This window comes from Pipra filicauda, unplaced genomic scaffold (assembly GCF_003945595.2).
Source record: "Pipra filicauda isolate LSUMZ 115617 unplaced genomic scaffold, ASM394559v2 scaffold44_size3831614_pilon, whole genome shotgun sequence".
Taxonomy (NCBI): domain Eukaryota; kingdom Metazoa; phylum Chordata; class Aves; order Passeriformes; family Pipridae; genus Pipra; species Pipra filicauda.
The window spans coordinates 1,162,819-1,187,076 of NW_024104587.1; the positions used below are offsets into that span (position 1 = coordinate 1,162,819).

The 24,258-nt window shown below is 41.5% G+C and overlaps 1 protein-coding gene across 6 annotated transcripts in view; it reads right to left on the reverse strand.

The window, feature by feature from the left end:
* Positions 1-24,258, reverse strand: part of AKAP13 (A-kinase anchoring protein 13) — a 208,124-nt gene that overhangs the window by 142,441 nt on the left and 41,425 nt on the right. For all 6 annotated transcript variants that reach the window (XM_027719858.2, XM_027719853.2, XM_027719852.2 and 3 more), the window contains exons 3-4: positions 15,512-15,608; positions 3,892-3,936 (exon numbers count right to left, since the gene is read on the reverse strand). In XM_027719858.2, coding sequence (XP_027575659.2) covers positions 3,892-3,924 — 33 coding nt within the window. In that variant the 5' untranslated portion in view covers positions 3,925-3,936; positions 15,512-15,608. The remainder of the gene's footprint in view (positions 1-3,891; positions 3,937-15,511; positions 15,609-24,258) is intronic.

Sequence of the window (24,258 nt, forward strand, 5' to 3'; positions counted from 1 at the left end):
TAATGACAATGTTTCTAAAAAGATCAACACTTCACCTTTGCAAAGCTCTCTCCCATTTTCTTTCACTTGCCTGGATGTTAGCAACAGTGCAGTTTAAGCTAAGTGACTACTTTGTACTATTTCATCTGTAAACAGAGAGCTTAATGAATCACAACAATAAAAAGGTCACTTACTAACAAACCTCCATTGTTTAGAGCCTTTTTCATCCTTTTTTTCCATACTCCTTCATGATCTGGATATTGCAATAACACATTGACAAGAGTCAGGAAGCACCTTACAGTACTGAAGTTAAAATTTTGACTTTTGATGATAGAGAGATAGAACGTTTATAAAAAGATGATCAGCAAGGTCATTGCAAGTACTTAAGGAAAACAAACAAAACTGAAGCTCCTGACTTCCCACCTCCCATCAGTCAAAGACTCCTGCAACCCTCCTGTTCCACTCCAGTACTGATAGCAAACAAACAGCTTGGTCCTTCAGCTTTGACACCCTGGACTTCCTGAGCACAAAGTCCCGGGCACATCAGAAATAAGGTTTGAAACACTACCCTGCATCCACTACGCTGTGCCTGATAAGAATTTCTGTAGCAACAGGACAGCACTGTTAGTTTTGGATTTAAACCAGTATCTGTGCATCAAGAAAGGTATTCCCAACTGCAGTCTAAGGGCAGGCAATCAAAGGACTGTCCAGCCACATGGATCCTTTTTTGCAGGTGAAGAAATCAATCCATCTTAAGGACATGGGTTTGAATATCTTTATTTCAAATTCACCCCACAATATTCAGCCACAGGCTCTGCAAAGTCACACTGCCTTTTCTAAAGGCAGTGACGTGTTGACAGTGGTAGGATGGAAGAGCTGCTTGACCTACAGCCTGTGTGAGCACTGGTGGTATCACACCCGGGCTATATTGAGGAACACTCCCCTGCCCTATCTCTCCTGGCACAAGCCCCTCTGCCCCATGACTGCGCTGCTGTGAGCAGCACCCAGGGCCACAGGAGCTCGTTAAACGGCATTAAGGGAGGTAACAAACAGCTCTAGGTGACAGATACGATGCTCCTGGGGGGACCTGGCTCCTGGGAACAGCTGTTGACAGAGGAAAAGCTGAGCTGTGGTTCCAGCCCAAACCTGCAGCAATACAATGCTGAGCTCCAGTTCCTGGCAACCTCATTAACCAGAGAACAATCAAGTAACGCTTAAATGTGACTTATTTAATCACAAAAACATGACACTTATTATTATTACGGGATGTGTTTTCCACCTTATTTCTTAATCTTCACACTTACAAAGGCCAGTAGTCTCGTCATATGACCTCCAGTGGTCACAAGCTCTGCAGGGGTAGGACAGTTGACTTTTACAGAAGAGGTAAATAAAAGTCCAAGCAGCCAAAATAAAGTACCAAGAAGGATGCAGCAGGTGGTCTTCTTTCTATTCATGCATATCAATTTGTATAATACAAGAACCTCTATCCCCCTATTAGTGTGTATTTGAAAGTACAATCTTTTCCATCACCCACAAAACTTTGGTCCCAAGTACACTGGACATCTCAGGTTCCCAAATCACTTTTCTTAATTATGAAGCATTAATCTGGGCAAACTGGTGATTATCAGATAGAATAAAACATGCTCTAGTTCTCTAAGTGGCTTCCAGGAACTGAACTGGAGACATAATTTTTTTACTTTCTTCTCCTAAAAGGAGTTTCTAAAAGTAATGCTGCTGATGATAAAACCAACTATCTAATGGAGCTTTCAGGATGAAACTCATCCAAGACTTAGTAAAATAATAAACAGAATTATGTAATCCTGAATCTAAGCTAGTTGCTTAAAAAAGGAAGAGTGCAAAGGATGTAATGCAAAGGTGTCAAGAACAAAACGGGGAAGTGTGGGAGAAGCAAATTTTCCTGAGAGTGGACAAATACAGGGAGATCCTCTGACATGTCAGTATTGCCTGTTATTTCCAGTGGTTCACAGAGATGGAATTCCTTATGGAGAAATTCACAGGATACTGTTCTCAGTTATTTGAAAACAGGCTCTAGGAGCCTCTATGTGGAAAACAGAGTTGCCATCACTTTGAAGAAGGAACCTGATGAAGTTTGCTATTCACCTACCAGTGGTGAGGCTACAAGACTCTTGTGTCTACCCTTGGAAATATTACCAGGAGGATGCTTTATTCTTTATGTTCTGCTCACACCTAACAACTCTCAGACATGCTGTCAATTAGCAACACAAGGAAAACAAAACTGATCTTAAAATGTACAAAGCATTTATACTGAGAGCAAACAGAACTACTAAATATTGACTTTTCAAATTTCCTTAAGCTACCAAAATTTTTTGTTTTGAAAGGGAGCTGATTTGGGTATACACCTGGTCGGGGGGGGGGAGAAGGAAGAGAGAAAAGAGAGTCACTGATGTATTAATAGTGTTGTCACCAACTTATTTGCATTGCAAAAAACCAGTACACCAAGTGCCATACAATCATTATTTTACACTGGGCTATGTTTGACTTCAGCCCAGTTCTCACTATCACGTAGGGATGAGGACTTCTAAGTGTACCACTCCAGTGTTACATATTAAATAAACCCCCACACAAAACAGTGGGAAAATAAACTCATTCAGTAGATAAGACTGAGAAAACAAAGCCTCCTGATTAGTTAAGTCATACACTGTTCAAATGACATAAGGATAATTTTATCCTGCATTCCACCATTCACATGTTTCTACTGTAGCAATTCTATCATATATTTGAACATAAGTTTCACTCTCTTTTAACATGTTTTAAGCTTAAATTAAGTTTCTTTAAAGTCAAGGTGCATTTAATAGGCTTGAGATTTAACAAAATTCAGGCAACATTTAGTTTCAAAATACAGAATATGGCATATTCCAGGAAAGCATCCTCCCGAAGTCAGGTCGTAGTGTTTCAATCTTGCTTCAAGCAAAAGACTTAGCACAATAAGTAGAGAATAAATTCCAATATAGACTTCCAGTTGGTAATTAAAAGTAGGCAAAATTTAAAGCTTCCATGGCATTAAAGGTGAATACGATCCATTATTTACAATGCACAACACCCTCCAAGATACAGGTCTACTAAAAGTCCTGATTGTTTCTTCTTCCTTCCCTTTAAAAGCCACATTTGCAAGCAATTTTCCCTTCAAATTTTCCATCCTTGCATCCAGCTCTGCCCTTGCTGGCGAGGGCAGGGCCATGAGCTGCAGCAGCTCACACTGCTCCGAGCGGGGCAAGGCAATATGGAAAGCAAACAGTTACAGACCTGGCTGGCAGCTTTGGCACAAATTTAACACACACACTCGCACACCCCCGCAAACCCAGGTCTAATTTGACAGTCCCCATGTTCTGCAACAAAGCTGCTATTCAAGAGCAAGAGGAAGCTTGTTCCTTGCTAATGGAGCCACGGAGGTTATGAGCTTCCAGGAGGCTGACGTAAACCATACCCCGCTGCAGCCGAGCCCTGCGCTGCTTCCAGTTCCTCCCTGCCACGTTTAAAACTGCAACCAGAAAAATATTACCACAGTGGGCAAGCACTGCACGCTGGGATGCCCCATTTTCCACCCAGGCAATTTCTTCTTACCACCTCTCAACACATCAAGTCACACGAGCGCAGCCGTGAGCTCCAGGGGAGGGGAAAAAAATAAAAGCGGGGGATACCTGCACAGAGACAGCATTGTATGGCTCAAAAGTTATTTAAAACAGTCTGCTGGAAAGCCAGAGGAGCTCTGTGACTTACCTGGGCTTTATCACCGAGCATTTGCAACTGAATTAATATAAATAACCTCCTCAGGGAGCAAAGAGAAAAGGAGCGGCATCTCCAAAAAGACGGTGGGAAGCATTTTGTGTGAATAGTAGAAAAGGAAAAAAAAGTATTTTAATTGGTACTCACATATAACGGGGCTTGCTGTGGATTAAGTTTCATGACCTCAGAACACTGAAACAAAAAAAGAAAAAGCAAGTTTAAGCTATTTTTCATAATATTTTAGGTACTTCTTTATAAGCTGCTTTAGCATCCACACATTACTTCTTCCAATAATCACTTTTACACAGCAATTTTCTATCGTCTCCCTTTGGATCAACAAGAATCTGTCAATTTTTTATTTTTTCTTAAATTTATCCTCACATTAAGCAAAGACAACTCTAAAATAATTAGTAAAGTGCTCATCTGAGCCATCTGCAGTGTTGGTGCTGAGGACATCCCCCAAGTGAAATTCACTTCCCCTTCATGTCCATCTCATTTCATCTGTCCTCCTAGCAACCTTCACTTCATATCTGCTTTTTTATGACAATTATGAATCCTTAATTGCCATCCTTCCAACCAATTCCCCCACTCCCCCACAAAAAAGCATCTGTAAACATTTGCAGTTCTCTTTGCTGCTCAAGAAATCCACCTACTACCTTGCCCAAGTGAGTTTGGTGCCATTTTTCACCCCTTTCACTGGATTATTTGTTTAAAAAATATTTCAAAACTATTAAAAAAAAAAATCAAAAATGCTCCTTGGAAAACTGAAGAAAAATTTCCAAAATAGATGATGCTCACGATTCTGCATCTGCATTTTTCATAGTCAAAAACTACCATTACTCATCCAACAAAAGTGATTTTAGCCAAGCCCGTTTCCTCTTTCAGGTCTGTCTCTGGAATTTCTCTATAACATGGTGAAAGTTTCCTGTACTGAGTTTTTAATCAGTTGAGCCAGAATTTCTCTTGCATTAGTTCCTCCCTTGCAGCAGAAAATATTCACCCTAAACAAAAGCTCTAAGTTTTCATTTAATGTGTGTATTAAGAGATCCAGGATCCTAAGATGAAGGAATGCAAAACAATTAAAAATGGAATTTCTGCTGTTACTCATGTCTGCAGTACTGGTAATGCTCTGCAAATACTTCAAACCCTTTTTAAAATAGATGAAATACCACTCTGCTTTTCACACAAAAAACACAGGATCTTGTTCATACTTTGCTCCTGTCCAAATCCCACAGTTTGCCTTCAGTGAGACAGAAATGAAACCACAGCCTAAGTTTTCTTAGCTGATTCCAGCTATCCTTGTTCCTTCACACGCTCTCCTTATTTTACAAAATGTTTTTGTACCAGTTGCTTTAAAATGCCAGAGTGACCTGTCAAGCTTGTGCATCAAAACAGCCCCTCTGCAAAAGGTCCTCTGAGGCAGCCAGGGATATTTTGCAATAGTTTTAAATCTAGTCCAATTCATGTCTATTTTCAACCTTGAGATTCCCCTTTGTACAGCAAGAACGCCTCAAGATGGTTATGACTGATAGTTTTCACTGCATTTTCAGCTCTTACAAAGACTGACTTACTCACCAAAATAGGAGATTAGTAGCCCTAGCTTTCATCTGAGCAGGTGAGCTCCAAGGACAGCTCTGCAAGCAAACCTCACTTGTGCCCTACAACATGCTCCTGAATTCAAGTCCTACTGAGGGCACAAAAATAAAAGAAAAAAAAAGAGAAACAAAAAGAAAAAAAAATGGACAAACCCTGCCAATCTCCCTCATGACCTACTTGAGCCTCTCTCTCCTATTCTGAACCTGAATATCCTGAACAGGGGTACAAAAACATTACCCATTTATTATTTTATTTTATCTTTTGGAAGTCAAACGATGGATGCAAAAACTTCTTCTTAAGTTCATTTTTGAATTTTTAGAAAGTCTCATTCTCTCAGGAAGCAAAATTCAGACTTCTGGTCTAATACAGCAATTTTTTCCTTTTTTTATGGAGCAGACAATGAGTATTAATATGACTGTTCCTTTCAAGACCATCGGTGGGAACCAGTAAAAGGAGCTTTCCTGTGCTGTCTGGCTCAAACAGGCTGCACTGAAGGTAGCAAAGATCTCTATGAAACATCAGCTGCAGAGGAGCATGCCCTCAACAGAGCCTTTAGGTTCCTGTAATTCAAGGAATAAAGTGAGATGGCATCCTCTGAGCTTTGTCATCTGACAGGAGCACAGACTGCTTTGTTCTGCTCCATCACCCTCCTGGCTGATGCCTGGGAGCAGCTGAGTAGACAGAGAAATGAGAAAGAGGAGGAAGACATGTACAGATCAGGACAGGGTGGCATTACAAACTCCCCCTGGGTCACCTCTTTCTGTGGTAGAGGTGGTTTTGGCTCTGATGAAAGTGCCACAAGTCAGAGTCCAAAAGCAGCACATACTTGATGTGTAAGGAAGGGAGAATATCAACACTTCTCACCTAGGAAAAAAGGGGAGGACTGTGAGTTCAAACTCATGACCAGTTTTTGTTGGGTTTTTTTGGCAAGAGAAGTGCACAGCAGCAGCAGGAAAATAAGGTGACACTGCTGAACACTTGGTCTTGTCAAAAAATCCTGGAAATACTTCCTGAAGGAAGATTTTCTCCCCCCTTATCTTAACAGTTGGTTCTTACATCACTAACTTAAAATGATCTCTCAGTTCATTATGCACATGTCATTCCAATTTTTCTAAGTATGCAAACTTAGTTTGCAAGGAGACAGGTAGGTTTGGAAGATATTTTATTTTATCTTGTTAGGAAGTGCTTTGGCAAAAACATAGGAGAAAAACTGAGTGACAGATAAGCCTGAATGACTATTCTGCGTCAACAAAGGACTAAATTTAGGTTTCTAGACAAGTGGACTTCTCCAACCAGTGGGAAGGCAGGGAACAGCCTCTGAAAAACTTCAAAAAACTTTAATCTAGTAAGAAAAGGGAAAACAAAAGGTAGATCATAACCAAATCAAGATTCATAAGGACCCTAATATAGTCAATTTACTTCAAGTGTGAAAATGAGGAGGAAAAAAAACAGGAGAAAAGAGTTAAACTGCATTTTCTCCTATTATAAGAGGAGCATATCCTTCAAGACAGTTCCTTCTATGAGCCCCAGAAAGCAATTTCTATCTTTTTGGGCAGGAAGAACTGGCTCTTTCAGACACGGTAGACTGCAGTGAGAATAATGGCCCTACTGCGGGATCAGGATCTGGACTGCACATGAACTGCCCTGAAAGCCAAACTAACCTGAACAGGCAAATATAAATCCCACCTCCCTTGCCCAGCTCCCACTCAGCTATGGGCATCCTCATGGCAGCCAGTAGGTTTTGCTCCAGCAGCAGCTGTCTGTACTTAAAACATTGATATAATTTCTTTCAAATAGCTGAATCTTTTGAATTTCAATGTCTGGGAGGTTTATCACATGCTCTATATACATCCAGACAATTATATGGCAATGTTTCTGGAATTATATTAGGTTTTCCACCTTGGGATACCACAGTGAAATCCCTTGCATTTGCAAATTTGAAAGTAGGACACGAAATGAAAATCCAGGTTCAAGCTCTTCAAAGCAACAGTGGTTTTAGACATTATAAAAATCTGCACAGGTCAGTAAAATAGAAAGCTACTGAAGCCTTCTCCAAATGGGATGGATACCTTTCTGCTCTGTTAAGCATTAAAGAATTAATACAGTCAGTTGTATTAAAGTCTCTTCTATAGAACTTCGGTGTTATTTTGCACAAAATTTCATGGGTAAGGACAAATGACTGTTCTTCATTTCACTGGGCATGGTAACCCTGACAGGGAAAGAAAGGAAAAAAGCATTTATTTGCTTGACTGTGGTTCCCAAAAACTCATCTAGGATTAGGGCTCCATTGGTTACATGCTGTAAAAATGCCAATGCAAAGGAAGCTTCTGCCCCAAAGAGTTTACAAACAAGCACAGGTAGTAGGAAGGGATACGAACACCTAGTGCTGAAGCAATAAATCCTTTTCCTCCACTACTCCCAGCTACCATTTCATTTAACCATAATTAGGTGGCTTATTTCCTCTAGGCATTGCAGGCAAAGTATGTATTTTGAGGGCAAATATGAGAGGAAGGTCAATGGTCCTTCAGATCAAACCAGCCCACGCACAAGCTGTAATGCAGAAGGACTCTGAACAGCCTGTAGACAGGAATTCCAAAATGGCTTTTCCATTTTCCCATCACTCCCCGTTCAGACTTGGTCGTTTTGGCACTGGTTCTACACCATACACATCTAAGAAAGGAAACCTCGTGCCACTCTCAAGAGTTGTCCATTAACAATTTTTTGCCCTTTTTTTAATCAAAAAGAAGATCTACAGGATGGGCAGAAACAAGAACAACCAATCTCACCTCCAACAACTGACCAGAACTGCAACAAGCAGTAAGACAAGGAGTATTTAATCCATGTAGTATGCCTGAGAAAGCCTACCTACCACTGTCCTCCTCTCTCATGCACTAAATAAACTTCTATTTTAAGTGTTTGAGTTTTTCCAAGCTTTTCAAGTTCAGGTTTAAGGTATTTTAAGTAAACTTCAGTTCTACATATACTTCAAGTTTAAGCTTTGCTGAAATTTATCTGAATCCCAGCACTTGACCTTTTCATTTATCATTTTGACATTTGATTTTAGAAACATTGATTCTTATTTGCAAAGCTTTACCCATGCACTCCCAGCTGTACAAAAAAAAAAAAAAAAAAAAAACAACCAACCCAATCTTAGCCATAAAGAGCTTGTGGTTGCGGGCAAGAAAGAACAGCCAAAAAACACATGAAGAATCTGATGGTTACGGATTGCATGGAAAGCATTCCAATAGATAAACAGAAATGCAGAGAAAGCAGGATGGCTTTCCAGCTGTAAGCATCACAGCATCACTGGGATAAAAGCCAAAGAAGGATTTATCTTTTTTCAACGTAACAGAATTTACTTTCTATAAAACCATCCTGTAACAGTAGTTTATAAGGACTTCACTCCTCGGAAGGACTAAAATTTGACTTCAAGGCTCTGGAGTAACACTTCACTAGATAGCCCAAACAACATATATCCCACAGAAATTCGGAAAGAACTATTGATGCTGATTATCTGCAAAAGAGCAAGACATAAACAGAATTCCTTTTGTACTGTACCATGGGCACCAATACCTATATCCATAGTGGGACAACCTGCCTTAGAGCCAACACTCAGATCCTCACCCTTTAGGCAAATAACCCCTAAGTTGTAAAAGAGTTTAAAGAAATCCAGGGATTTCCCAGGAGTACACATCCACCCCCCTTCTCAGCTTTCTGCTATATGGCTGTACTACAAAAATAAAACCAAGATTCCAAAAACACATCACTTCTCCTTCAACAAAGCATAGTGTCCTCAAGGGCACTCCTCCACACTCTGCTTGTACGAAATGTTAATTTATCAAGTACTTAGAAATATCAAGAGGATTGGGTTTCAGGCCCTGCAGAGCTGCTGCTCTAAACCACACAAGATAAATAAAAATGGGGAAATGGCAAGTGGGGGGACTGGAGAAGAGACCAATTGCCCATATACAGATGAATTCCTGCTGCAGCCACGATTTCATGCTAAGAGAACTAAAATAGCAACTTCTTTCACAAGTTTATTGTTCTCCCTCAGTGTCAAGGGAATACCACTTTTGAGTGGTATATGACGTTACTGTGTTGTATTATTCATCATCAGTCTCCTCGATTTTTTTTTATAAAACAATTATTTGAAAAAAGGCTTTTTTGGTTTGGTTATGGTGATTCTTTTGTCTTTTTTTTGGTTTGGTTTTTTTTTTTTTTTTTACCTGTAGCAAAAAGTCTGAAAATTGAAAGAAACAAATGACTTGAGGTTGATTTTATTACTTATATTTTCTTGTGTGGTGTTTTTCCTGGTTATCTTTCTGCAAAGTTCAGACCTGCAGTAAATTACTCTCAGTCTATTGGTATTGGGCGAGACACGGGTTTGCTCACACACTCTGTCCCACAAGTTTCATTCCACACTGAATGAAGACCAGAACTCACCATTCATAAAATAAATGAGCATCCTAATCGGTGTACTACTGCTATGTCCTTAAAATCCATGTGAGAGGAGACTGAAAAAAACCAGGACAGAACCTACAAATAGCTTTGGCAGGAGAAATAAACCCATAAACCAGTTGTTCGGCAATGTGCATGGAGAAATTTGTATAAATAGAGTAGCTACAATTGCAGTGACTAAAATAAACCCTAAGACAGAAGATAAATCCTTTCAGGCATCATACTACCAAATACAGAACGACTTTTTCTGTTGCTATAATAATGCATGATTTTGTATATCCGGTCAGAAATAGGAGGCTGCAGGGATTAGGAGAAGTAACCCATCCCAAATTTATTTTGTAGACACACAGGAAAGTGATACCACCAGCAAAAGCAATTGATCATGAAAAGGAGAAGAGGTGAAGAAACAAAAAACCTCACTTCAAACACGCAGCCACAAACAAGTTACCAGCATATCACAGCATAGTGTTTATTATCACAGCTGAGCTTAGAAGTAAAAAACCCCCAGATATTTGTACTCAGTCATCTGAATTTATGTAACTCGCTGAACATTATGTTTTCTCACTGAATTGATTGCTTAGGAATAAAAATATATCCCTCACACAGCATTTCCACAGGTGATACTGCTTCCCAGCTGTGCCCTGTCTGCAAACAAAACCATATGATGACATTCAGTCTCAGATACACAGGAGTTTCTTTTGGCTGCCAGGGATGGAAAGGAGGTTCAAAGGTGTTTTGTGTACCATCACTCTCCTCCAAAGGCTCAGAGGTAACCCAGCAAGCCACCCTCAAGAAAACCAGACATATAGAGATTCCTTTCACAAAAAGAAAAACTTCACAATAATGTTTTCCCTCTAGGAAAAAAAATAAAAAGAACATATTTAATTGCAAAATTAGCCTAAAATGTGTTTGGTTTTTTTGGTTTGTTTTTTTTTTTCCCTTTCAACAGTGCTGAAAACCTCAGTACTGTGGCCTTCAGGTACAAAAGGCCATCCATCAGGAACCAAGGAGTTGCAAGTGCTGAACAATTTGCAGAGGGGCTGGGAGCCTCACTGCAGCACAACCTAACAGAGCGTCACTGGTTTAATTGACTGATGATTTAATAAAATGCTCTGCATATCGATTAACTCGCTTTGCTTAATGTAGCTCAGCTTCCTGGCAGCAGGAACTGGCACCACACATTTCCTGGGCTGGGAGCTGGGTTGCCCAGGGGCTGCACCCACCTCTGCTCCAGCCAACCCCCCTGGCCACACTACTTCCCTTACCCAAATCTTTCCCCTTATCCTTCCCAAAATAATGAAGTTTAACAAAAAGTTAAGATACAGGCAAGCAGATAGTACACACATGCATTAAAAAAATATGCTTAAGCCTTATCCATGCTATAGCAAGTCCCTAACCCAGCTCTGCCAGCCCTGTCTTACGTAGTCAAATAACCTTAGTCTCAGCACTTCCTTTTTTGCACTATTTCAATCTCATAACTGTCAAAAAAAAATCATTTAATGGATTACTTAATTCCTGCACGAAGCCTGGAAAGAGATGAAGCAGTGTAGGGTTAATAAAAGTAGTGCTGTCCCCTATGCCTGGCAGAGGAAGGCAGAGATCCCTCTCAAAAGTGCACGTCTGGTTTTCCTGCTCCCATCTCTCCAGCTATCAGAAGATACAAAAAACAAACCTATACAACCCAAATCACAGCAGCTATCTCTCTACAGTTCATGTGCCCAATTTCAAATAAAGTAAGATATTGTAAAAGTTGGAAAAACAGAGTAAAAGGATTATTAGCCAGCTCTAATTATACGAACTGATCTCATCCTCTTGTCATAAGCCTCTTTCCTGTTTCCGGAATCTATTTGTGCAACAGAAAGACCAGCCTTTTGTAAATGTCCATGGGTCATCAACACAGAGTGATTAATTTCCCACTTTACAATACACATATACTGTCAACCAATTCACTTGTAATCTGATATAACCCTGACCTCGCTTGTCAATTTTTTTCCTTTACCATATTACTAAAGGCAAACAATACTTAAGATACCTATTTGTAAAATCCAAACAACATTTCAAAAGGAGCTATCATGCTGCTCTAATAAAATAAAAATCACAGACCACATCTTCAGCTCAAGTAGCTACATCCTAATAAAGTTAAGACCTAACAGTCAGCTTGAATTAAAGAGCACCATGTACGCAAAAGCACACATATGTTTATACTCAAATTAAGTCCTCCAACAGGTTCTGGGGCAGCTGTTTCACGTATGCATGAGACTTTTATCTCAGGCTCAAATATTAACTTTCAGAAATCCTTAGCAGACATTCTAGCTGCCTCTTCAAATGAGCAAAATCCAGTTTATACCTTCCAATATACTTTGCCATTTAAAAACACATTTTGGCAGTAAACTGTGGGGAAGCTCTCAGTGACAATCAGCTCACGTTTGTAAGAGTGATCTTGACTTTGGGGGTTTAACCAGGAACTTCATGAAAATCCCCAGGTATCAGGCTGGGCAGCATCACACAAGTTACTAGTTACCTTTGAAAACAGAGACGCATAGTATGGGACCAGGTGAAGAATGGTAGGGAAGGAAGAACAGGCTTTGGAGAGTGTTTCACCCCAGGTATAAAAGGATAAACATGATGGACAGCTGTCATCAGCAACAAAACGCCTACAGCCTTACTCATGTAGTGGGAGAGAGCAAAGCGGCCACCTATTGATTCCAACAAGGTCTTGACTATAGCATGTCTCCTAAAAACAGCCTTCTCCACCTGATTATTCTCTGGCTCTCAAGGCTGTGCTGTTTTAGGAACTACACCGAGCAATGATGGCTTCAGTGAAAGAAATAATACCCCCAACCCTAGAGCTGAGCAATAAGGCTGTGCTTCTCTCTGTGCTCAGCACTTGTACTGCATTCCCAAAACCACAGGCTTGGAGTAGAAAAGAATCCATGACACCCAAAGCATCATGCATGGTTTTATGATGACAAATATTATTAAATATCTCCTAGCATTTACAAATCACGTAGTTACCCAATAAGTGCATGCACCAACCTTAACTCTCCACAGCAGAGTTCCAGCCACAGAGTTGGAAAAATTGGCATCAAGACCAAGATCCAAGAAATGTTTCCACTCATGTTTTGACCAAAGCAGCTTCAAGTGCCCAACATTTTAATGTATTCTTCCCTTCTAAAGAATAAATCAGATTCACTTTTCCCTTTAGGTTCCGTTTTGCAAATGCTCCCACTGTGGCTCCAGGCATCACAGACTTACTCAGGAAAAGCCTGGTTGGCACTTTTTTCCAGAAGAGGAAAACTTCACTAGAAACTTTGGGTTTCCTACAGGAGTACCTGTGCTAACCTCACTCCCTGTGGCACAGCACAACCACATCTGCCACTGCAAAATTACAAATTGTTGCTTCATAATTGTCCTCTTCTTTCAACTCAAAAACTATGGGAATATGTTCTTCTCTGAACGGATACTTTAGGTAGTGACAGAATATGCTCATTTTGCTGCACATCCTTTCTGAAGCACAACAGCCTCAAAAACGCACATCATTAACCTAATGAGTGCAATGATGGAGTTATTTGGTGTGGCATTCCCAGAGAGGAAAAATGAGAGTTGTAACTCTCTTCCCAGAACACTGTATTACACAGTGCATCCAGGGAATGCCCTACAGAAAGTAAAACCCCAAGCAACAAAATGCATTACTTCCTCAGATCAGAAAAGGGAGAACACTCATTCAAATCCAATTTTTAAATAAATTAAAGCATCAAATAATAAAAATCTAAATAACCACAGTTTGTACCCAGTTCCACTACCCCACCTTTTACGTTTGAGCCTTTCTACAGCTCACTCATACTCAAAAAACAAACTTTGCAGACACCCCACTTCGCAACTGAAATCATTTCTTTCCGCTGCCTTAGAGAGTGGCCTTTCACACTGGTCCCCCAGGAATGGAACGGGTTAAGTGCCCACAGGTCCCAGCCTTTCCATTAAGTCATTTATTACCCCAGCTTGGGGACAAGGAGCTCTGCAGAAGGGAGAGCCCACGCTGTGCAGCTGTTCGCCAGCCAGGCACCTCTCCACAATTATAACACAGGATTAAGCTCAGGGAGTGGAAATCCGTCCCTCATTGCTGATGGCTTTTTTTCTTTTTTTCAAGTTATGCAGCTATTTTAAATGTTACAGAGCTCATTATCATGAAGTTCATTAAGCAGTAACCACTTTATGAATGAAATGAAAAGATTATCATTATAGGACCAATTATGGAAATACTAGACCAGCAGGCAGGAAAAGGAAAGGGTATGAGAATGCTGCTCCTGAACTCCAGTTCAGCCTTTTTGTTTTCCCAGATTCTTCACAGGAGGCACACCCAAAAAACAGACGTGATGCAGAGGCTGGTTCCCAGGCAGGACTTCAGGTGAGAAGCTCTTGCTGCCTGTGCTGGGCCTCCCCAGAGATTTTGCTGCTACTGCCATGCAAAAAATCATCCCCTTGATCACCTCCAGGAAGGGTCTGGCATCTTTCTCAGCATCAAGCACTGCTTGCTGCAAGTTCACCACGCTTCCAAAATCAGCAGAAAGTTAAGAAACACTGTGACAAATAAAGCCACAAATTGCTTCTCTGCATTCCTTCTTTAAACACGATGAACTTGGCGACCAGCTCTAAGCAAGACATTTATTCCTGATAAAGCAGGTTTCATTCATAATTTTGCCAAAGACTTCATTTCTTTCCCAAGGTCTGAGAACAGGTGTAATTCCCCTGCTCAACCCCACTGAATAAAGCAAAGCCAAACAATTACAATAAATACTTGTCTCTACAGTAACAGTATTTTACGATTAATCCACCCAGCTGTTGCCACAGCTCCAGTAATGCCAAACGATTGGGACTTGGTATTATTAAAGTGCTGGTCTTCCAGGCAAGACCATGGAAAATGTGAGGCACTGCAGAAGGTAAACAGGTTAGGGACAGTGGGAGAAGAAAAGAGGCAGCTTCCCGTGGTTGTCCTCTCTTCTTCCCTTGACAGAGCTCAAACATGACAAGCACCCATTTCCAGGCAAGACTCTAAGAGTTTCTTTGCTTCAAGCTAATAGTTCTTGCAAATTCAAGTAATTTTGGAGAGAATGGGTGTAACACCATGAGTCAAAACAGCTACTCAGTATTGCAATAACCACACACTCATTTTTAGGTCAGATCCATCCCCTGATCTGGTTCACCACATGAAAAAGCTGGTGTTAACTGAAAAACAAACGCAGAAGCCTCAACAACATGACTGCTCCAGGACAGACAGAGGGACAGCCCAGCCGTTGGGCCGACTGGGAGGCACATCCCACCAGCAGCTGGTAGGACCTCAGCTCTGATCCTGACTGCCTCCCATGGAAATCCTTGGGCTGTAACCATGTGCCTGCTGAGGGACATGAAAGCTGTATCTTAAAATATTAGGGAAAAACAGCTGATGCTGTTAAGTGCTATTTTACACCATGGCATATGATTGATACAAGAGGCGAGACCACACATCTCTTTTCTGTTTCCACCACAAAGAAACTGTATTTCATGGCAAAGTAACTTTCTGAATTTGCTTATAACATGTGCTTTGATATCAACATGCTCTCCTGCTGTCAAGGGTAAGCCTGACAAATGGCTTGGCAATGGGCAAACCTGTTCTCCCAAACCCCTCACCTCAACCCTCATTTCTGCCTGGAAGAGCTGCCAAAACATTTAACCTTACTTTAACTGCATGAAGCAGTACAGGTGGCTCCAAGACGTCCTTCAGGTCGTTGCCACACCAAGCGGGCAGGAGCAGGGCAGGCCACGACACTCAGCTCCTGGAAGAGAGGGAAGAAGGAGGAGTCATCAAGTGCAAGGGTCATCATGGCTGCTGGGGTTCCAACACACAAACTGGCATCACAGCACCTTCACCAAGGGGGATGGAAACCATCCTCTACCTTGCAGGCTGTACAGGAGGCACGTTTTGCCTCCCACGGCAGTCCCATGTGGTTCCGCGAGCACACACGGGGCAATGACCACACTATGTACAGGGCTATCTATATGGGCATCTGGCACCACCTAAGAATAACTGTGCTGCTGAGTTGTATTTGCTGCTGTCTTGCTATCTGGTTTATCCCCAAAGCTGTTGATCTGCTGTCCACCACTGCATCACAAACCACTAAGCTGGCCTTAAGTCCTTTGTATCCATCAACACAGCCCCTCTCAGACTTCATCAAACTCTTGTGAACTCCTTTATGGCAAGGTATTTTAAAAGGAAGAACAGCACCAGAAGTAGATGATGGCAGATGATAGCCAGCAGATGAAGCCAGCAAATCTCTGCCAAACCCTTCTGGGCTGCCTGCACTTTTCCACAGGCTGATTTCCTTCTCTGGGGAAAAGCCTACTCAGTAGATTCATCCATAAGTATAAACCTGGCCTACAAAGCACACCTGGAAAGAGCAGTTATAGCAGATTAAATGTCAAAAGGAGAAAAAGCCCAGGTTGGGTTTTAGTTTATTAAATGCTGTGTGGGAGATTTTATTAGCCAAATCAAAGTCATCAGGGTACCTCAGGCCATCATTTGGTTACCACAACAGGAAAGGTTGTGGCTACACACACATCACCAAACGCAAGCGCGACACACCAACTGCCTCCTCCTGTTCTACCAGGAGGAGAGACTCTGCCCCTGTGCTCTCCCACTTGGGAAAGCATCCGTAATCTGGGAATCTCACAGCCTGAGCCAGCCTGCCGACCTCAAAGTGCAATTACAAGCACAGAAGTAACAATGGCAAAATGAGTTACCAGCTGGGAAATCAATTGTACTGTGTGAATTAGCCGGGAACAGACTGCACTGGAAGGTAATGCACTGCACAACAAATCTCACTTCTTCGTCTGAACAAGAACAGCATCACCTCAACACCTCAATGTTGGTTTTACACAATGTTTTCTTAAGATTAATGGCTAAAAGTCTCTTTTATGCATTCTGCTGAGAAATGGGGAAAGTAAGGCACTACAGGGTACTGTGTTTTACTGCAAGTATATATATTTAGACACAGACCAAACAGGAGAAAAGAAAATTCATACTCTTGTCCCTCTTAAAGTATCAGCATTGTGCACGAATTCCTTCACTGCGATGTCACACATTTCTGAATTACATTCTTATGCCAAACTACTGGAGCTGAAAGAGGAATTACCTGAACTCTTAAACCCCAGTTAAGAGCACACAAACACTCTTTGGATTCATTAACCAGTAAAAACCACCCTTGCAGCCACAAACAAACAGACTGGAACTTCCCTCTGGCATTTCTGTAGTGTTACTCTCAGGACCACATTTTAGAAGATGGTTACCATTTGATAAAGCAATGATTAACTCTGTTAAGTAAGCAACATTAACCCAAGGCTCCTACTTGCCATCCTGTGTTGATCTCCAAATAACAGCTCTCTCAAAAGGCACATATAACAACAGTACAATGGTTTCATTTGTTTGTGAGACGCTGATAACTTGGGTTTTAATACTGTATTTGTATATTTTGGCAGAGAAAGCAGGGTTTGCTGCTACTCTTTTGAACCAACAAGGAATATGGGTATGGCTAACACTGCTAAAGTAGATACTGAGCCTGTTGTGAATCACTGCATGTTTTTCCTCATATCCACCAAGGAATGAGGGTGTGTGTATGGAGTCATATGGAGTGCTTACTTGGATGTTCAGGACTTGGAAAGTTTTAGCAAGTGAAGAAAATCAACTGGCCTACCAATGAAAAGCTGTAACATAGATCACAAAATTCTTTCTCACAGTTTTTGTTTGTCTGGTTTTATTCTGTGGGAATTTTTAGATTGCTACAAGAAGCAGCAAATAACATTAAAAAGTCATATATATATATTTTAGTTCCACATGTAAAGAGCCTGCACGATCAGTAAGGCTCTCCACATCAGAGAATCAATTCCCCAAAGAACTGATTTCTACTTCCCATGAAACTGTTATGGGACAACCCCTGCACGCCTAAGCACACCCATTTCAGAAAGATTTTTCCCCATGGGGATTTCTTCTCCTCCTCTTCCCGTACTGGGAAAGTCATCACCAAGTGTAGATGAACACTGACATAGCTCCTGTTTTCTGAGTCTTAAAATTACAGGAAGATGATGACATACAGTAGCTTTATAAAAAGCAATTTAGTTTCTACAATGCTCTGCCAGCATTCCCAACAACCTGTAACTGGATAATTTCTGCCTAAAAGGGGTGATAGTAATGATAATACTCAGTGCTCACTAAAGTAAATGAGAATGTAAAGGAAGGTCTTATTGACACTTGCTTTTATACAACGTATTTTGCTTGGGTTTAATAAAAATAGGGGAAAACCCCATCTCATTGCTAGGACAGGATAATTTGATAGTGGACTGCTCATGGTCTTGCTCCCTTCATACTGAGACAGCTAAAGAAGAAATTTCCCAGGCCACTGATGAATTACTGAAACATCTTTTGAAGAGAGAGGAAAATAAAATTTAAGGACAGTGTTACAGCTATTTACAATTTTAAGAAGACAAAGTAACTGGCCCTGTGGATTATATATGTAATTCCTTCTTTTCCCAAAAAAGAGCCCAATCTGCATCTGATCTGTCCTTTACAGGCAGAGGAGCCAAGTACCAAAAGGTACGCTCCCTACATTTCTAAATTAAATGAATAGCAGTTAATAACACAGCCAAAAAAGAGTTATCCTGTGCTGAAAATCTATTTGGGAGCAATCAGTCGGGGCTCTCAAACACACATGCTTGGTAGAGCCCCAACACATGGACCTCAGGGCTTCCAGTTGCTTTGATGGTTCCTCCCAAGCAAACACCCACCCTTACCAAACACTGCCCAGTGCCCAGCACAGAGCAAACTACTCCTCAAACTTGCTCTTTTTTCCCTAAACACAAACCCATTTTATTTTTCAGAGAAGTGATATATATTTTGTTGCTCTGCCAGCTGACGGCTTTGACACATCAAACGGGTTATCTCACCATCTGGTTGTAATTGCCATCACAAAGCTTTCAACAAATTCAAGGAAGAGCACCAAAAGGAGGGCACTAATGGTCCAAGAGATGAACTGCCGATTACTGGGGATTATTTGATACAGTTGGAACCTTTTCATAGACAAGACGCCCAAACACAGCCAATCCCACAGCTACAGCACCCAAACAAGCCTCTGGAGTACTTTCAAGTTCTGGCTGTTGCCCACTATAAAACCTCCTCACAATTTCATATCAAAAGCTGTCAATGAAAACACTGCTTGTCCTCCTCATCTCCCAAACTGCTGGGTGTACAATTGCATGCTGCTGTAATCTTTTGTGTTGAATACACAGCCTATATTTGAGTATCACAATATTCTCGTTATAGGACATCCTTTTCCTGCTTCTATTGATGCCCAAGAGAGACTGCCTCACAAGACATTTTAAGAAGTTTGTCCCATGGTCTGAACTATGTTTCCTAATTCCTTAGGGAAGGGAGTCTGGACACACTCTGCTTGGACACGGTGACACGCTTCTCAGACAACCAGAGGATCAAGCCCTGCCAGCATGGGTTTAAGAAAGGCAGGTCTTGCTTGACTAGCCCAAGGAACTGGTGGAGTCACCACCTCCGGAGAGATTTAAAAGATGTGTAGATGTGGTACTTAGGGACATGGTTTAGTGGTGGTCTTGACAGAGCTGGGTTGATGGCTGGACTTGATGATCTTAGAGGTCTTTTCCAAGCTAAATATGATTCTGTATAAACAGAAGAATAAAGTATTATTTGCCTAAAATCTGCTTTGCTTTGGACAAGTGCAAGTGCAACATGGATCCACTAGCCACTGCATCACACAGTTACCACATCTATACCAGCAGATTGCAGTTCCTCACATTTTGACACACACACAAGGTTCCTCTGAAAGTAAATTATGGGTTTTGTTTAAAGAGCAGCATCTGACTTGGCACACTGGATGAAGAAAAACCAAGAATTTTAAAACAATAGAAAGTAAAACATATCCATATTTCACATCTCTGTACACATCGCAGAACAAGCAATAATATTAAGATGTTAACTGGAGTCCCATTAATCCTGATTACCAAGAGACGGGAGACAAAAATTCTTCCATATACACTAAGTTAACTTTTGAAACCTAAACTCTTTTGACAGCGTCGCCTTGAACTTGTAAACAGAAATATTCCCAATTGGATGAAAAGGGAAACAAGGATGCACCCATCCAAGACCACTTCCCTGCTCATTCTAGCTCTGGACAGAAACAGATTTTTCTCTCTCGAACTTGGAGATCTGCACAAAACTGAAAGAAGTTTGGGGTTTGCTTTTTATTTCCAGCAGCAATTGCAAAGCAGCAAAACAAAGAGGTCAGGGATGCTTTATAGCTCTCTGTCTTCCCTCTTGACAGCAACCTGTGCTCCATAAACTCTTCCTGTGCAATAACACACAGAAACCTGTTACCTCAGAAGATTAGGTGCCACGGGGACTCTGCAAGCAGTGAAAAATCCCCGACCTCTGAGAGCATGGTCCTGCACAAGTGCTCTTCAAAGGTATATGAGGTTTCGGCCTTCAAAATTGAAGGGAAAAAAATTGAAATAATAACAATATTTTTATTAGCCATTTTTTACTAATAATAAAAGCAGGACTTGGTCCAGAAATTTGATCTTCCTTAAACTGAGGCCTGTCACCGCGTTCATCCTAAATAGCAACTGCTTCTTTTCAGACAGTCTTGTAAAACCACATCAGGATTCAGATAAGGGCTTCAAACTGTTTCCACAAGACCATCATGGCTAACTATGGGAGATATTAAAACTGTAGTCACGGAGGGTTTAAAATCTGCACAACAGACTAACACTTCATTGATCCACCAGAGCAAGACCACCATCCCCCTTGTTACCAGGGTCCAATATCAGAGCAACTAGCTAAAAAATAAAGCAAACAGCAGCAACCTGCAGTAACATCTCAAGTCCACACATAAACACTGTTTTCTAAAAAGCTCTTTTAAATCTGCAACAGGTTCTTCTCCTCCCTCTCTTTTCTACAATGATATTCAGGTGATGATCTCAATGAGTTGTGCTCTCATGCTAGAATGGGGCAAAGCCCAAAATAAATGCCCTTCAGAAAACCAGGAAACAGAGGAAGCATGAACAGTGAGGGCAAGGACTACTTCAGCATGGCCATCATCAAGAGCTACCAACACACTGCCTCAAGGCAGAGGAAAATGCCACTTAACCATGGCCCCACTTGAAACAGCAGGCCTATTTTCTCTGAAATACTGGGTGCAGCTCATGACAGGACAGGCTAGACATTTCCTGGGAAGGTGACATGTCACTCCCAGAACAGGATATGGACCCTGAGAAAAGGCAGAGTGTTTGGAAACAAGAAAATTTCAGTTTGAAGTGAACTCGGAGGGTTGTCTGGTCCATCACCCTGCTCAAAGCTAGGCCATGACATGAAGGTTATGACATTATCCCCACACTTTCATTGTTTAAAATTGTCCTAGTCAACGTGATCTCTTTCTCAATTCCCCTATGTAAAATTGAGCTAAATAGGGTCATCGAGTTCTATTGCCACAGGAAGAAAAACAAAATGACCACCAGCTGCAAAGCATTCTGACTCCAGCCAAGAAGCCTGCATAATTCACCTGTTTAATGAGACTTTCCCCATGGATTTCAATCTTCATCGCCACACAGTTTAAAAAAATAATCAACAAAATGAAGAACTTTTACTGCACTGAGAAAGCTTGTGACAAGGAAGAGAACATGTACATGTTGAAACCAAATACCAGCATATAACATGCACTGACGCATTAATACAAGGCTTTCTCCTTCATGTTAAGGAGGTATCTTGGTATAAAACACCAAGTGCAAATCTATATTCTTGTCTCCCACTGCAGCTCCAGCCACAAACGAGGTCCCTCCGTGCCGAGGGCCATGGAGGCACACAGCAGGAATTCCTTCGCCACGACATTTACAGGTTAAACAGATAAATGTTAGGAGGGGACACAAAGGGCCAGAAAATAAAACAACTTGCCCAAGGCTTTGCAGATGGCTGCCAGCACAGTCTGTAATCTGGCCAATATCACCTCTCCACCCACACAGCAGCAACATCCCCGCTTTCTTCAAAAGCCAGCTTGTCTCCATCACCGCCGCGCAGCTGCCCGGCTCTGCCAAACACCAGCCACGCAACCATGGCATTAAGTCACTTTAACGCTCGAATCAACATGTCACTGGAGCTGCCCTGCGCTTAATTATATAAATTAGGAGATCTGTATAATGGTGCTAAACCAGTAATGAAAGAGAAGGTTTAATGATGCAACAAAAACCTGTAACCCAGCACTCAGGTTACGGGTGGGTTACACAACAGCTCAGACAATTCAGCGTTTAGGCAGTGAGCTGCAGACTTGCATAGTGCAGATCACATTTTCCCAAAGCCATCATCTGACTCCAAACATGTGAGATCTACTCCAACACACCCTACCTACCGTATCCTTTGCCCAGAAGCTCAAGGATTCCACAGTAGAGAAGAGATGATCAAATCAAAGTTGTCCCTTTCCCAAATTCATATTCTAACTCAACAGATACGTCTGAAGCCTGTCCCAGCAACCACCTGTATCTCACAAGCAGTGCTTGCTCCTCCCAGCATTAACACCCCACTGCATAGAGATGACATAACTCCAGTGAAACCTGTTCAGTTGACAACTGGGGTGACTTTTGCATTGTGCCATGTGATTTGACTCCCAGCTGCAGCCTCGATTAAGAAAGCGTTATCAGCACACAGTTAACACAGAGATCATCCATCAGCTGACATAAAATAAGGCAATTTAGGTATTTGATGAGAACTCAGCATGAACCATTCATGTGAAAGAGAATGCTTCTCCCTAAGATTTCTGACTGGGGTCTATTACTGAATAAGCTAAAATAGTTCCAGATAGTATTGATTTCTATTCATAGCATTGATACAGCTTAAAGGGGAAATCATTTCGTTTGAAATATTCTTTTAGACTCTATTGACCTTTTATGTCAATAAACACAATACCAAATTGCAGCTTAGCAGGTAATTTTACCTTCTTTTTGTGAAGTTCCCAGATGAAAAGCACTATAGCAGCAGCAGGGCTGAGAAGTATTATTTGGATTTCAAAAAGCAGCAAGTGTCATGGTCAATCCACATGCTCAATATTGAAGGGCTCAAAAGAAAATTGATAGGACCCAAACTGCAGCAGTAAGTGTGACAGTATCAGTTGGGAAGCTGCTTACTAATATTTGCAGGTGCTTGTTCAAACAAAAGCCTTCAGAAGAGATTATGTGCCTTATCTAGAAGCCCTTTAAAATGTCACTAGTATGTCACTGATCTTAATAGAAAAATGCCATACTCTTATTCCTCTCTCACCTTTAAAATAAACTGTCAATTCTATTACAATCCACAATGGAAACTCTTCGCCTCCACAGATTACCATCCCTGCATATTTTTGCCAAGGCAGAAGGTAGCACAGGGCTGTTACAAGCCATTTGTAGGTGCAGATCTACAGTTACTACATCAAAGCAAATGGTTGGAAACAAGCAGTGTGCAACCAAAGAGCATCTTCTACCCTGCACACCCTTCAGCAGGTGGCCAGATTTGCTTTCGCATAGCTCAACTTCTCTTTTCCCTCCCTCTAAGGAAAAAGACTGTTTTCATTCATCTTTTTTTTTTCCCTCTGCAGACACAGACACCTGCAACAAAATCACCTTTAAAGAGGTCATAGCAAGGCAGTATATTATGAGTAGAAAAGCAAGGGATACTATCAAATAGCATTAGCAGGTGGCACAGATTCTTCCCAGTATCCAAAGAGCCCGAGGCTTCTGTAACTCCAAGTGCATGCCAGGGGAGGAGGCAAGCTTTTGCCACCAGCAAAAAGATTCCCAAAACAGGTCAGCAAAGGTTCATATAATCTCCATCTCGAAGTCTGACTTCAAATATAGCCTGAATTCAACTGAGCCTGCTACTGCTCTGCATTCATGCAGCAAAGTGAAATCCTGGCTGTGCCTGCATCCTCCCATGTGTTTCACACACAGGCTGGAGGTGGCCAGAGTAAGACCTATTCATTATCTTCTCTGCAAAGTGCACTCCTCCCCTTTTTATCCTTAATCAAGAGTTACAACCAGTCACCAAACTAGCACTGCAATGACTTCAATACCAGCTGCTAGGCATCCTGACAAAAACAAAAACAAATTACATTAGGGCTACCATCACTTACCAAATCCTATTACAGGTACACCAGACTATTGGGCAACTCTGCTGACACACCTTCTAGTACTTTTCTTCGTGGACTTACTGCAGCTCTCCATCAGCTATCCCCCAGAGCAAAAGATCTTTAGTAAAAGAAATTACAATAGCTTTCACACAGCAAAACACCCTCCCCCTCCTCACCTATCCCAAGCAGGTACAACAAAGGAGCTCTTTGCTCAGAGAAGGAAAAATAAGAAGTTAAAGCCAGGGTACACCCTTCTCCCAAT